General features: G+C 41.7%; 1 protein-coding gene across 2 annotated transcripts in view; it reads left to right on the top strand.

Moving 5' to 3' along the window:
- The first annotated feature begins 4,997 nt into the window (after window positions 1-4,997).
- jmjd1c (jumonji domain containing 1C) overlaps window positions 4,998-16,584 on the top strand; it is a 98,403-nt gene continuing 86,816 nt past the window's right edge. For both annotated transcript variants that reach the window (XM_023949614.1, XM_023949613.1), the window contains exon 1: window positions 4,998-5,383. In XM_023949614.1, coding sequence (XP_023805382.1) covers window positions 5,228-5,383 — 156 coding nt within the window. In that variant the 5' untranslated portion in view covers window positions 4,998-5,227. The remainder of the gene's footprint in view (window positions 5,384-16,584) is intronic.

Genomic DNA, 16,584 nt, shown 5'->3' with positions numbered 1-16,584 from the left:
GCCACTCAGTCCAGTTCTCTTCTTGTAGGGCGGCCATAGTGCAGGGTTAGGGCGGTCGGCCTCCAGTCGGAAGATTTCAGGTTCAATTCTCGATTCTTGCTTGCCCGTCGAAGTGTCCTTGGGCAAGACACTGAACCCAAGACACTGAACCCCATCTAGCCTCTGATGGAAGGTTGGTGCCAGTGTTTGGCAGCAAAGCCGCAATCAGTGTGTGTGAATGTGTGTGAGAATGGTTCAATGGCACTGTGACTGTAAAGCACTTTGGGCCTTCAAGGAAGGTAGAAAAGCGCTTTACAAGTACACACCATTTACCATCTTCTACATCCAGTGATGAAGTACCATGGCTTTGGTCTTTCTTTGGGCCCTTTTAAGCACCACAAGCAGAGTGTAGATAGTCTTCACTGATGATTGTGTTTTCTTAAACTGCGTGTACACAACAACCATCGTCTGACTCAGAATTACAACACGTACATCGGGCTCAAACATATGGAAGCGATTACGTAGCATAAATAAAAAGCAAAGTCAAAACCAGAAATGCTTTTTCATTTTCAAAATGAAGCTGCATTTTTTGACTCAAAAATATAATGAAAAAGCAATCCACCAAAATGCTTTTTCATTTCCTTCCTCAACACAGCTTATTCTGTCACTTAATTAAAATTAAAATGAAAATGGTATTTGACATTTCATTTTCAAGACGTTCCATGGTAAATGTGTAGCATAATTCATTTAGAAATGTCTAATTTGACCATTAAAATGGATTAATAGAAATGCTTTTTAATTTTCAAAATGAAGCTGCATTTTTTGACTCAAAATTAAAAAGAAAAAGCAATATTTCAAAATGCTTTTTCATTTCCTTCCTCAATACAGCTTATTCTGTCACTTAATTAAAATGATAAATAAAATGGTATTTGACATTTCATTTTCAAAAAGGTCCCTGGTAAATGTGTACCAAAATTCATTTAGAAATGTCTCATTTGACAATTAAAATGGATTAACAGAAATGCTTTTTAATTTTCAAAATGTAGCTGCATTTTTTGACTCAAAATTAAAAAGAAAAAGCAATATTTCAAAATGCTTTTTCATTTTATACTTGAAACCGCTCATTCTGTGTCATAATTCAAACGAAAATGCAAAGAGGGGATTGCATTTGCATTTTAACATCCACCCCGCGCAAGTTGTCACAATATTCAATTCGAAAAAGCATTAGCAGAGGGGAGGCGGGGCGATGACGTCACTGCTCTCTCTGTGTGTCCGGCTGCTGACTGACGCACACACGCGCACCAAGAGCAGACTGTGTTAGCGGCAGAGACGAGGGTTTTGTGATGGTTGTGAACTTCTGATGAGTTTCCACAGCTTCTCAGGACTACATAACAGCATGTCCGCCTTCTGCGGTCCTCCTCCTGACCCACCGCGGACAAGCTTTGTTCTTCGGACCGCCAGCTGCCTTCACACAGCGGAGCGCGAAGCTCCGATGATCGCTGAGGCGGAAATGCTGCTGCGATCTGAGAAACCATCATATGAATTTGTGTTTCCAGTGGTGTCCAGAACAAAATAAAGACTGATGTAATTCACAGATATTTACACATTTATCTGCAGCTTTGCGGTGAATTTGCTGTTTGATTTATTAAGATCCAGGAATCCAGGTTTGAGCTGGCCAGGTCCAGCGGTTTTTGAACAGGACCCGGTTTTACGTAATCTTAATGTGAAAAATGCAGCAGAATGTTCCTTTAGCTCCCTCGCGAATCAGAAGCTGTGAATCGTAAGCCAACTTTAGCGTCGTCTGACCGCACGGATTTAAAAACATATAATCGAGCAGAGCAGGCCGTAAAATATTAGCATTACTGTAATAAAAGCACATTATGAAGATAGTCTCCTGCAGCTTAGCGCTGAGTGAGTGTTTTTGGTCCAACCAGCAACGTTTAGCATCGAGAAATCTGCTATCTGTTGATGGAGCTCCAGCTGTCATCAAACAGCAAATTCACCGCGAAGCTGCAGATCAAGGTGTAAATATCTGTGAATTACATCAGTCTTTATTTTGTTCTGGACACCACTGGAAACACAAACTCATATGATGGTTTCTCAGATCGCAGCAGCATTTCCGCCTCAGCGATCATCGGGAGCTTTGCGCTCCGCTGTGTGAAGGCAGCTGGCGGTCCGAAGAACAAAGCTTGTCCGCGGTGGGTCAGGAGGAGGACCGCAGAAGGCGGACATGCTGTTATGTAGTCCTGAGAAGCTGTGGAAACTCATCAGAAGTTCACAACCATCACAAAACCCTCGTCTCTGCCGCTAACACAGTCTGCTCTTGGTGCGCGTGTGTGCGTCAGTCAGCAGCCGGACACACAGAGAGAGCAGTGACGTCATCGCCCCGCCTCCCCTCTGCTAATGCTTTTTCGAATTGAATATTGTGACAACTTGCGCGGGGTGGATGTTAAAATGCAAATGCAATCCCCTCTTTGCATTTTCATTTTAATTATGACACAGAATAAGCGGTTTTAAGTATAAAATGAAAAAGCATTTTGAAATATTGCTTTTTCTTTTTAATTTTGAGTCAAAAAATGCAGCTACATTTTGAAAATTAAAAAGCATTTCTGTTAATCCATTTTAATTGTCAAATGAGACATTTCTAAATGAATTTTGGTACACATTTACCAGGGACCTTTTTGAAAATGAAATGTCAAATACCATTTTATTTATCATTTTAATTAAGTGACAGAATAAGCTGTATTGAGGAAGGAAATGAAAAAGCATTTTGAAATATTGCTTTTTCTTTTTAATTTTGAGTCAAAAAATGCAGCTTCATTTTGAAAATTAAAAAGCATTTCTATTAATCCATTTTAATGGTCAAATTAGACATTTCTAAATGAATTATGCTACACATTTACCATGGAACGTCTTGAAAATGAAATGTCAAATACCATTTTCATTTTAATTTTAATTAAGTGACAGAATAAGCTGTGTTGAGGAAGGAAATGAAAAAGCATTTTGAAGTATTGCTTTTTCATTATATTTTTGAGTCAAAAAATGCAGCTTCATTTTGAAAATTAAAAAGCATTTCTATTAATCCATTTTAATGGTCAAATTAGACATTTCTAAATGAATTATGCTACACATTTACCATGGAACGTCTTGAAAATGAAATGTCAAATACCATTTTCATTTTAATTTTAATTAAGTGACAGAATAAGCTGTGTTGAGGAAGGAAATGAAAAAGCATTTTGAAGTATTGCTTTTTCATTATATTTTTGAGTCAAAAAATGCAGCTTCATTTTGAAAATGAAAAAGCATTTCTGGTTTTGACTTTGCTTTTTATTTATGCTACATAATCGCTTCCATACAAACAGGGGGAAATGTGTTCTATCTGATGTGAATCACTGAATGTAACTTGGATTCTTGGCTTTTGTCTTAAGGAAGGTGTGTTATTGTGTTAAGCGTTTTTGGTGTGTCAGATTTTGTTTCATAAATATCTGGCCCAAAGAAACCAAAACAGAACCAGCATTAAAGGAATGTCACAGATATAGTAAAAACCTGTTTAAAAAGATGCAAAACAAATAATCGCGGGATGCTTCTTCAATGTCTATAAACTATTTTACCCAGTAATGAATGATTTTGATGAGAGATCCTCTTATACCCTATTTATTAAGTGAAAATAATCGTGTCAACATGTTAGTATGTGTGTGGAAATGGTTTCTATTTCATTTGTTTATTCAATAGTTTACAAAAAGTGCAGTTTCATTTCTTCCTCTTTTTCCAATTGATTTGTACATTTATGTATTACTTTTTAAAAAATCATATTTTTGTTCCATACATATTCATGAAAGTTTTCTCTGCATTTCTTCACGTTTCAATTTGTTAAATTCCAGACTTTTAGATACTGTGAAGCAGAACCTCCATCCACAGCTCAGCTGGTCTTCTGGGTATCTGTGGTCAGATGGGAGAGATGACTAAACATCCATCTGACCTCATATCCTGACTCATAGGAGCATTTCAAGTCACCGTCAAAGTTAAAGTCCCTCTGCAATCATCTTTTGATCTACTTTTAAAGCAGTGGTCTTTTAATTATGATGATGCCGTTTTGATGTTTAAACGTTTTCTAGGACAAAGTTTCTGCAGAGCGGCAGGAGTTCATTGGAAATTCACCTGTTAGCTGTTGGCGAGCCTGTTGGTGCGGAGGAAGCCCGCCCCTACTTCCCTTCATCCATCTGTTTGCACTCTCTTCTGCTAACTTACACTTCATCACCAACTTAACGTGACTGGTTTAAAGAAATACTCAGAAAATCTTAATTTTCTTTATGTATGTCCTCCATCATCAGAAAAATGCAATAAAAACATTTTAAAAACACCAAAAAGACCATTTTAACTGGAGCGTGTTTTTAAGACATTTCTTTTTTTTATAAAGCATTCAGGAGTTTAAATAAATATGATAACATATCTGTTTTTCCATATTCCTAGTTTAGGATATGATTGTCCCATTTGATTTAAAAAAGTTGGTCTAGAAGATGATCAATTCAGATTTAGCAGTTTTTAAAGACCTACCAAAGCTTTTCCTGTAGATGAGGAACTAAAATAAAATGTGTTTATAATGTGTCCTTTCATTTTATCCTGTGATATCAGGCAAATCAAGAACATGTAAGCGTGATTCGATTAGGTTTTTAAACAGTTTATGGTAAAGTGTCATGAAAAGAATTGAATTCCCATCTTTATGCCTTTCCTAATACCCTAAAGAATGTTGCTGCACCAGCAGGACTACAACAAAGTAGTAGGGGAAGGTGAAACCACCGTGGCTCTGGGAAAAACGAGGCAGGCACTAGACTAGATCAGCAGAATAAACAGTAGTAAATTCTGCTGGGAAACTGGAGAAAAACACCGATCCAAAGGGTTCCGTTCAGCGGAAGAATACAGCCGTTCTGCGGTCTGGTAATGCTTTGGGATTGAGCGGAGAAACACGCGCATGGATGGCAGCTGTGATGCGGCTCCAGCGTTTTTTTTTTTTTTTTTTTTTAAGGCTGGAAGGAAAGAGGCTGCCGCTCGAGCGGGTGGAGACTGCTCTACGTTTAAATCCCCCTGGCTGGTTTTTCACATTTTAGACACTAATTACGTTTTTGTTTTTCTTTGTACCGCTGGACGCTTTTTAGATAGCTACTTTAATGTCGCCCATAACAGGTCTGTAAGGGCGTCGTGGTTGGGAAGTTTTTCTCGGGGGGGTGGGGGGACTGGCCAGTGAAGGGCCATGGCAGTCGAGGCTCGGCCGGAGCTGGTCGGGAAGCGGTTCCTCTGTGTCGGCGGGGACGAGCCGCCGGAACTGGGCACCATCGCCCGGTGGCCGTGGAGGTCCGGGGTTATACGGGCTGTGAACCACCGTGACGGCGACCCAGTCGACCTTACGGTAAGAAAAAGGCGGTTTGTCCTCATTTTCTACGTTTGTGTGGCTACAGCGAACGGGGGGGAATCGGGGCTGTTAGCTAGCTCGCGCTGCTGGATTATCCCGCTCCCGGGAACAGGCTGGCGGCTCTACATCGGGCTGTCCTGCTGTCTCGCTCGGGGTTTTTGTCATGGTTTCGTGTTCGTTTCGTGAGTTCGGTTCAATCCCCCGGTCTTCAGACCGCTCGGTGAGCCGGGGAGGGGGGGGGGGGGGCAGACGAACAGCAGGGGGTGATGGGAAGCAAACATGCAGTGTGTGTCCAGACAGCTCTCTCTCTCTCTCTCTGCTGTCCATTTATTTCAACTCTGTCAACATTACATCCCGCGGAACCTCCACTGCGGATCCTAGATCCCCTGAAATGTCCCGGCGCCCCGTTTTCTAACAGCTGCCATCCTCATCCTCAGACCGTGGCGGCGCGTGGCAGAACGCCCGTCCGTCCGTCCGTCCGTCCGGGCGCCTTCATCCGCGGCACACCGCTCATCATCAGCTGACGGAAGCTGGCGCTCTGCAGCTTCTCCTGCAGGGTGATCGGTTTTCACCTGAGCGAAATGATCCACCTCCTTTCGTGATTCCCGCTCCCTCCGTCTGTCCGATAATAACCCCCATGATCGACCTGTGCAGGAATTCTGGCAAAAAGTGTCCAGCTGCAGGCGGAACAATGGTCGATGTGTCCTGAAGGACTGTCTGCGTGGTCACAAACTGGGTCTCATTGGCTGCTTGTACGTGGATGCAGGCAGTGCTCCTGTCTTTTAATCATCACAATAATCATGCCCGAAGCAGCAAATAATGGGCTGTCAGGCTCCTGGCTGGAAAATACGCAGCATTGCACTGATCTGACTGGATCATCAGTTTTCTTTTGTTCTGAGATGCCTCCTCTCAGCCTGTGCGGATACTCCAAAGCACAGCTCCCACTGGACTGTTTGGTACCTTTTCTGGTGGTACATGCGTCCTTCATCGGCACATGTTAGCAAGTCATCAGATAAATCATCACACGCTGGCATGTGAAGTGAAGGCGCCTTTGTCTCCGGTAATTGGAAAGACATCTGTTGTCTTTTGGTTGTATTTTGTTGAAACCCGGCCAGCATAAGTGACAGGTTTGTGTTTGTGATTTCCTGCTTAGCTTTTTTCATAAGAAACCAGACAAGTCAGCCTAATTGTTTTCCTAATATTATGATGTACCCATAAGACGTCTACTTAACTCAGTGGATCCCTTCAAGTGTCACAACCAAAGGGTTTGCAGGGGAAAATGTGTACTTTTTTCTTGAACAGCTTGGTCCTTGCTTCCCAAATCCTTTGTCGAACCGGTCGTCGCGTGTGATATGATTTAGGCAGAGTAGTGTCCTGGTTTAATCCTTACAATGGGGTACAGTCTCATTAGTAAGGGGCTTAACTGGCTGAGTGAATACAGTGGTGAAGGATTCAAGATTAGATTAGAAGTGTATCAAGCCAAGCTGTCAGGTCTTTGTCACTGTTTGTGGTCACACATGGAAACACTCAAATGTCGCGTTTCACTGTCCATCCATTGATTGTGGTGTTTCAAGGAATCCGGATGTATGACTTTATTTCACACGGATGTAAAATGGAGGAAATTCTTCAAACCGTTGAAGCTAAAATGTGTTCCCAGACAAAAGAAAGTCCCTGCAGAAGGACTCTTTACCTCTGCTCATGATTACCTTACTGTTACTCCACAGATGTCAGAATCTACCGCTTGAGTAATAAGACACACGCGTTATCAGGTCTAACACCGCAGATTCCTGCATCTCTGAACTGTTATCAGTTATGACGGAGTATTGCTGCTAGATTCCTGAATCAGTTTGATTAAAGAGGAAAACGTCCCATTCCTGCTATAAAAGCATTTTTACTTGTTTGCGTTTTAAGCGGAACAAAAGAAGAGCTTTGACTAAATACATCTACACATTTTTACATTAAAAACTAACAGAAACCCAGAGTGAGATTTGATTTAAACTGTGTGTTTTTTATTTTATAAAACCAGTGCTGCTGTTCATAAAGGACATCAAACATACTTTAATTTACAGCGTTCGCTTTAAATTAAAGTGACTTTACGCGTTACATATGTTTCAAATGAAAAGCTGCTTTTCTCCACGTCAGAATCAGCTGATTTATGTTGATCGCAGGTAACAGTCGAGAAGTTACAATGTCCGAGTCTTCCCCTACCCCTCTAATTGTAGGGGCATTCAGAGGGGCAGGGTTGTCTGAAATGGTCTTTTGAAGGGCTAACCCTCACGTCGGATGGGTGCCGAGTCGTGGTGTGGATTGAGACCCATTAGGGAAAGGCCTGGTCAGAGAAGCCCGGGGCTCAGAGGGTATCTTTGAGGTGTTCACACAGGACTTTTGAGGGTCCAGTTAGTCTGGAGTCTGTCTATATTCTGAGGCTTCTGGTGGCTTTCTGAAAAAGTTTTATTTATAGTGGGCCTTAAATAATAATTGAATAATAATTCTCTGTTCCTCACAGTCCAAAGGAACAGAAAAACTAAAGTGTGTATGTTGATCATTACATTCCAGTAATCAGTTTTGAAAATCCGTTAACAAGCTGAACATCAACGAACAGACTCTGATCCTGCCCAACTTCTGCTGGAATCGCGGGTTTTTGGGAGCTGTTGTGCACGTTCAGACAAACATTTACACATTTACGCATTTTCAAAGCGTGGTCATTTAACCTCCAACCAATCGCTAGCGCTGCAGCAAAGTTAGCGAGTGATATCAGAGCTATCCAGCTGTATAGTTTAGATCCAGACTCCAGCTCAGACCAGAAAAACAAAGACGTTCATGGATGTATTTGTCTGACAGTGGATGATCAGAATGGAGCAGAGCAGGGATCCTCTGGCTTGTCGTTGTAGCTTCTACGGAACAACTACACGCTTTTTCAAGCGGCATTTTTTATTCTGCTCCTGATATGCTACGATTTGAATGCAGAAATACTCAGAGATGCAATTTTATTCTTCGTTTTCTTAATAAACGTTCTCCATAGTCAGAAAAATGTCACAAGAACATGTTAAAAACGCCAAAATCCAGATTTTCATTGGGGTGCGTCTTTCGGTTTCTGCTTCTTGTAAGAATCCTGCTGAGTGCTCACCGGTAAAGCTGAACCCAGGAAGCATGAAACCACCACACTCCTCTGGATTCTCTGTGAATGAAGAGAGGAGGGTAACCAGTTTGTCTCCTTTGTTTGACTTTACAGTGGATGTACAGTAGCACCACTGCTGGTTTGTTTTTGGAAAGTGGGCTTCATCTGTGCTGCTGATCAGCAGAAAGTGATGGATGTGACCGGGGAAGAACCTTCCACATCCATCCATGCATGATTAGTGCAGTGCTGCAGTTTACTGAGAGGGAGCTGGCTTTTGAATAGCAGCGTTGTTGGGAGCACAAACATGGGCTGAGAGTTAACGTGGCAGGAGAGCCGCTTTCATCTTCAAGTGTACATGTGTAAGGATGTTTACGGTTCTGCTGCTTCCCTCTGACCATTTTAGAAAATATTGCCTTTGTGGCAGATTAGAATTTGTATTTAAAAGACGAAATGTCTTTTTGTCTAATTTCTACTCATGTATCACCATAAACCAACGTCAACTATATCGTTATTTCATTTAGGTTTGATACTTTCCAAGGTAAATGAGCAGTTCTGAGCAGACGTGCTACATTTAAAAGTGTCCACAGTTTACTCTGTTTTTTGTGTGCTTCCTTATGAAGTCCCCTGAAGACTGGCCTAATATAAATTAGAAAAGTGAACCTAAAGGTGTTCGTTTTCAAAGATGGGTCCCGCTGAAAGCCAAAGCTGGACAGACTGTAACTTTGCCTCAACTCAAACGGGAAAAACGTCACAGCATTTAGTTGTAAAACATCAACCCTTTTTAACCAATAGATGAAAAAACTGAAACGATTTTAAAATTGATTCCTAAAATTATTATTGCTTTAATCACATATAAACAGTGGCTTCCTCATTTTAGAATTTACAAAAAAAAACTCAAATAACCATGTATAGAGGTACTTCTGGGTATTTTCTGTAGACAATGTTTAGTGGCTTTAATGATCTAAAGCAGGGGTGGGCAATTCCGGTTCTCAAGGACCGGTGTCCTGTAGGTTTTAGATATTTCCCTGTTTCAACACACCGGATTTTAATTAACAATCATCATCCCCACATCACCAAGGTCTGCACAACTCTGTTGATGACACAGTCATGTTTGTCATGGTTGTGTTAAAGCAAGGAAAGACCAAAAACCTGCAGGAACACTGACCCTCCAGGACCAGAATTGCCCACCCTCATCTAAAGGTTAGATTCAGGCTAAGAAGGGCTGAATCCACTTTGTGTTTCTTCCATTTCATTGAGAGAACCGAAATTCACATACACTTGGAACCTCGGTTCCACCGACAGTGATCCGCATGGGCACACAAAGTGTCAGGTTTCCATGTACCATCCCACTGAGGGCGGTCCTTTGAGCAGAGCGCCATGTAAAAATTAATATAACAATGTGTACAAAGTTATTCATTTAGATAATGGAATCAATGGACCTATGCAGATCTGCAATGTCTTGGCCTTGTTCAATGCTGTTGAAGTATTTTTTTATTTTGTTGGGACAGCAGCAAACATCCCCCCCCCCCCCCCCCCTTTCAAACAGGTCCTGCCTTCTGTTTTTCACTGTGTAGATTGATTGGTCTGGGTCCCGGCGTACAGGAACATAAAAGCACAGCAGATTGTTTGTGCTTTCAGTGGGACCTCTATGTCTGGCTTTAATCATTGACTGTATCAGAGAACTGGACCGGGTGAGTGTGAAAGGGCCTTACTTCAGGCTTCAACCAAATGAAGTCACGATGCAAATGCTGCCATGTTGGAGTCAGACGTCGTCAGTAAGCAGTGATTGGTCCAGAAGATGTTGCAGAAGGGTATTGGAGCTGGAATGGTTCTCCTGACCAATAGAATAACTGGGTAACAGCTGTTTATTTCTCTGTAGGCATCTATGGGAATTTGGCTTCTTGGAACCAGTGGGTACTTCTATTTGGAAACCAGAGGGGAGGGGTCACTCGGTCCAGTTCTCATAGACGGTCAATGGTTACAAAACAAGTACCACAGCTATGGGTTTGTACCGCTGTTGACCAGAGTCACAACGTCTCTGGTAGGATTGGGCCTTTAATGCGGCTCTTTGTTCTCTGTCGTCAGTCCAGGAGCAGAATCGTGTCAACATTAAGGGGATGGGAGCTCATGGTTGGGTTTGCTAGTTACATTACTGAGCTGTTCTTGGAGTTTGAGCTGTCAAAAATCCAGATCTATCTTACTGATTCTAAAAACTAAAGTATTGTCTCCTAATCAGTATATAAATCTGTTGTTCCTTCTTGACCTCAGGGGTGGAGGTTGAACTACAACTCTTCATTTTCATCTTTTAGCCAAACAAACAAAACCATTAATCATTAAACTTCCTATTTATTCATTTAAATGATCCTTTTTTATCTATCTAGTGTACATCATACAGGGTTTTCCACTTTGGTTTGCTGTGGTCTTGCACAGGACATGTTTTCCCCTCTTCCAACACCCTTGGAGAGCATGCCATGGGCCAATGAAGCAGGGGGAATTGAGTCATGTCAAAGCTGGTAAAAGCTGGTGCCTCGTTTCCCTTTCTACTCACCTTTCTGCTGCTGTCTACAGAAACACTGCTTTAGTAAAAGAAGGAAGGAGGGACGCTCTTGAAGGTAAACCAACTGTATGGAGATGCAAAAGCTAAAGCCGTGTATTCCTGAAGACCTGCAATGTTCCTGTTTGGAGGCGGCTGAACTCATTGCTGTCATGAGGCCTTACTGAGACTCGGTGCTTTCACCAGAGTGAGGTTTTAGTGCAGTTACAGAAATAAACACAGCAATATTGTTGACAATGGGTTCTCTGCTGAACAGTAATGCACTGAGCTGTAGTTTTTCATCTGACATCCATGTGAAACAGTGTTTTGATTGCACAGTAACTGGATATGTGTTGGAACTTTGTCTCCTAAGGCACCAGAAAACAAACAGAATACTGAGTGTAAGATGAATCCTGGATGGTATGGTTGGATTTTCCCCTTCCCCCAGTTCAGTGAGGCTCACGGACCGGCGCACACGCGGCACTAAATCTTCTTGACACATTGCCACATACAGCAGTCATAAAGGCTTCTGCAGACTTCCTAGATAACTCTGGGAATATATTTAACTCGCATGTTTACCTGCTGCTGTGGTCTCGCAAAAACAAAACAACAAAAAGCGAATTTAGGAAAATGGGAGACCTAAATAGTTTCAAGCTTAAAAATTCCTAAATGCAGGATAAGCCACACTAGCCGTGCTCTACTTTTCTATTATCTGGAACTAACTCGGATACTTTTTGTTGTCTTCAAGGCAAAAACAGATTTTTGAGGATCACGACCTAAAAAAAAGTGGAAGGTTTTGTGAAACATGAAGGGGAAACAAAACGGATAATAGTTTGAAAGCGTTAATCCTCCGTCACATATTCATACTTCTGTGCTCCAAACCCCTTTCTCCTATTTGATGCTGGTGCTCGTCATTCTAGATATCTGACCACAGGAAATAAGGAAACTTGAGCCACAGTAAGTAAATCAGAGAGAAGCTGAAAAACTGGAATCCCACCAGGAAGCAGCAAAAATAAGTTTCATGTCCTAAACAGAAACGAGCCACGTTTCCTTAAAGGCCTTTTAGGGTCGACCAAAGATTGTGTAGTAACTATTGCATTAAGATTGTATGGGGATATTATAAAGGGCCGTGCAGCCAGAGATTTCACACATGTATCATCATGTGTGACGGTGTTCTCAGCCTCCACACGCCTTCTCCATAGGAGAGCCGCCTTATGCTTTTAGGACCATGATGCTTTTGCCCAAATGACTCTCTTCAGCATTGAGATTACCACTAACAATAATAACACAGACGAGAACATGCATCGCTGTGGTCAAAGTTACATAGTCCGCATAAGAGAAGGCCCTCTTTGTACTCTGTAGTTCTTGGTAAATTAACAGAGAGAACTTCTTAAAACATAGATGTGAACCTTTGCATTGTTAATTTTGATGCATTTCTCAGTTCTACTTTATGATGCTGAACTCATCGCTAACAGGTCAGCTGCAGGGTTTTTTGGTTTTGCCACTGGTTGAATTTGGTTCCATGAGTTTTTGTTGGACAAAGTAAGGAAGCATCAGGGAAAATGTTCTTTTGGTAGAGCAGGTTTGTTTAGCAGGTTTTGTTTATTGGCAGTGCTAACCTTTTGTTTCAGATTGTTGGAAAAGAAATGCATTTAATTTGATTCCCCCTTAGCTTGTTGTTGTCTTTGTAAACTGTGTGTTGTCTGGTGTTAATAGGAAAGATAAAACCAAAGCAGATGTGTGTATCGCATGTTTTCTAAATGTTGTACAGTCCTGTTGGGCACTTTTCCCTCTGCTGTGTAACTCTGTGCGTGAAAGTCTTGATTCAAGTCAAGCAGGCTGTGGCGACTCGTCTAGCACATAGTGAGACTCCACAGTTGTGCAGCAAAGCTTTGTCGGGTTGTGACGAGTTTGAAACCTAGCTTGGCTACGTCTTTTTGAGCTTCAGCGTCTTTCTCGTCAGATGAGTTTTCTTTGGATGTTAGTGAGCTTGCACATACGGCCGTTTCTTTGGGACTGCACTCGTTTTCTTGTTCTTTTGTTTTTTTTTTGGTACACAGTTGATGGTATATTTGTATATTAAGATGTTGGCTCATAGCTCTTTGGTACTAATAAAAAGCAAAGTAAAAACCGTCTTCTCACTGATTTGGCGCATACTCAGGTAGGTCCCACTTCAAGGAAAATAAATAAAACCCAAAAACTTTTCAAGTAAGCTGGAATTTGTTTTTGGAGTCCAGCAGATTCAAAGAAATCTGCATGAAATGATGGACCGTTGATGCGTTTCAAGGTTTGAATCCAGAAATAGTTGAATGCAGCTGCTGCTCTTGTGTTTTCCATCAGCCAGAACCTCTTTGTCTTCCTCAGGTCGTTTTTTTTTCTTCTGTTTTTTAAAAAGCTTAAGGCCAACAAATTAAAAAGTCCTGTCCAAACTGGGCGGGTGGCGGTATTTTCTTCTGGCTTCCTTGCTGTCAGATTGTGCGGTTTATGAGTCCTCACTGGCATTCTGATATTACTGAAATGCAGAAAGAGATGAGAAGAAGGGAGGAGACAGGGGATTGTGAAAGGCTGCATGCCATTTAAAAAATGAAGAAAAGGAGAGAGGGAGCGAATTGAAGAGCTGGGTACTCTTATTAATGGTTTGGTTTGAGAGAGAGAGGTTTCTTTCTGCTCCGTCTGGCCTTTCTCCCATAGCAACAGTAGCTTAGCCACGTGAATAGCAGTTCCTTTGAGTTCACCCACTGCAAGAACTTAACTCCTTCAGCCCCAGACTGCAGCTCCGCTCTGCAAAGGCAGGAAAGCAGACGGAACGGGCGCAGCGAGGATCTGCAGTCACGCTCTGCTGGAGACCAAAGACTGTTTATAATATTCTGACCTGTTTTTGCTGGAAAATACCTATTCTCTGTTAAAAAAATATGGTGCTTTTAGAAGAGAATTATTTACATCCACATTCCTAAGCTTTGAAAATGTGTTTAAATAATTATAACTTAACACGTCTTGGTGTGTGCAAACCACACTGCTGCTTCTGTCAGCATTTGTATTAATGTTTAGCCGGTTCAGGAGCTGTTCAAGCCACGTTCACACTGCCCTCACGCGTGTAAATGCGCTTTTCGGGTCTTCTGCGATCACACATTTCACACAGAACACGCACGGTTCTACGACCGTTTACAGGCTTTACGTACAAAATGTGCGGCGTTGAAAATTACACCAGTTGAACTTTGACCAATCAGGGACACGGATTTCCCACACCGTCACAGCCCTAGTTTATATCTTGTGGGACACAAATAAAAGTGACTTCTCCCGTACCGATAGCAGAATCGTTGATCTTAACGGTACTGCGGTCTTGAAGAATGTTGCCCTGGGGCTCGGTACCCATCCCTAGGAAAGGGGCACGGTGGAGAACAATCACTGAAGTGGTCGCTTGGCATATAGCCAAAGACACGGTACCCGTATGTACCGTGGAGAAGACGGGGTTTATTAATTGAATTCAAACCTTTGACTGCAGATCTGAGCTGTATTGTTAATCCTTTAGAAAATGGTGCTGCTCTCAAGGTGAATCTTTGTCTCCTTTTAGTCTAGACTACAAAGTGTGACTGAAAACACAGCTGGGACTTTGATTCCAAGAGTGAGATCATTTATTTATTATTCATCCCAGAAATGGGGGTTACATTTGTCTTGAGTTTGATTAAATAAAAGCAAAATTTGCTTTAAGTTTTCTGCCGTTTGTACTTATTGCTTTCCTTAAGTGTGTGTGTGTGTGGTGTGTGTGTGTGTGTGGGGGGGGGGGGTCGGGAAAAATCGGAAATCGAATTTAAAAAAAGAAATTCGTAGATTGCCCAGCCCTACCATGAGCTATAGGCGCGTTCAAGAACCTGCGTTTTCTGAACGCTCATCATATGCTGGTCTGTCTGTTACTTCAGCTATTTTGCTTGGTGCATTGCTCTTGCAGTTAACACACCTAACTTCATTCCAATAAAGCACAACCATTTAATGTATCCCTTTAATTATGTTGGTTATGGTGTCTTAAAAAAAGCTTGAGGTGTCTTTCTTTTGTAGCACAAATGCATCTATAGTGTTCTCTAGAAGCCTCTTCAAATGTCACCTTAAGAATTCTTAAATACATTTTTTAAATTAAAGCAAAAACCGATAATGGGATTTTATTCACACAGCTTCATGAGGTGTCATCAAATTATTTTGAATGTCAAGCAGTGCTAGTTTTAGCTTTAACATAACTGTGTAACACTTTAAAGTGCCACTTCAAGTGTTCCCAGTGGTCATTTCATTTTCATTGTCACTTTTGGTAAAAAAAAAAAAAAAACTGTTTTCTGCAGAGTGACAGAAGTTCATTAGAAATAAAAATACGGGCCTTTCCTAAAGTGAGGCTCAGAGTAAAACACTGACCCATACAGGTTCAGTTCTGCTTGACTGCAATGTTACCTCATCAAACTCAAGCAGAGTTGCATTTGCGTCTTCTACAGTCTTTGACATTCTATCTTTTCTCGCCCCAAATATTGACAAACTAGTTTTACTTGAATTCTCCCAAGGAAATGCCTATGAACTGAAAATTCCCATTGAATTTGTAACCGTTCACATGCACATTTATGCGCTTTCATTTATTGGGATTCAGTTAACAGAAGGTTGCATAGAAACCGCAATCGTTTGTCAACAGAACAAAGCCAGCTAAACTGGTGCTGGTATATTGTGTTGGTAAGCGTGCTGTGACTTTCTGCAGCTGATAGCTGGCAGAAGGCAAGCGTCCGTCCCCCCCCCCAAATGTTCTTTCAGTATTCTGTAAAAGACTGCCCAAGGTGAACCCCTCCTCTGGCTGAGAGAGGAGCTCCAGCTGACCCATGCGACCCTGCACACAATGTAGACACTCCATAATACGTGACTTTTAATGCTCCATAAATGCAAAAATGCCTGTAGATGGTGTCTAAAACAAAAGATGGACCCACAACAATTTTTGAAAAAAAAATCTAATTTATCTGGAAAAAAAGTCTTTTGTGCTTGGAGGAGGTGGTTTTTCAGGCATATTTTGCGAAACTGCAGTGGAAATGCTTTTTTCAAATTAAATGAGTCACATGACCAACAATCAGTCACATGACTTGGTAGGAATTGGCGGCCTTGGGCGCTGCACAGCGGGCGCCACCAGAGGTCCCACAGTGTCACACCGATCATCTAAACTTGAGTGTGTCATGTGGAATCGTTGGATCCACAGCTCCTCTGGAAAATCACCAACCACCATTTGCCTAAATGTCTTCATCCTGTAGCCCCTCCCACGTGTAAGGACCTCGCCGCTCCATGGCTGAAAAAGACGCCGACGTCTCCTTCGATCAATGACGATGAGCGCTAGTGCTGTGGCAGAAATTTGAATGTTTCCGCTGTCAAATTATTTGTCATATCTGTGTTTTAGCATGAATGATCACATGAGTTGGTTTGTGTTTATTCGCATAATTGTGATTTAATGAAAACTGTGTAATTGTGAAATTGTGTTTTTTTTCTCGACATTTCTAGAATTTTTTTTGCCACATTCTTTTTTTATTAAATTTT

The sequence above is a fragment of the Oryzias latipes genome, chromosome 19, assembly GCF_002234675.1.
Source record: "Oryzias latipes chromosome 19, ASM223467v1".
Classification (NCBI taxonomy): Eukaryota; Metazoa; Chordata; class Actinopteri; order Beloniformes; family Adrianichthyidae; genus Oryzias; species Oryzias latipes.
The sequence above is the reverse complement of the archived record's forward strand: the minus strand, read 5'-3'. Positions and strand labels throughout refer to the sequence as shown.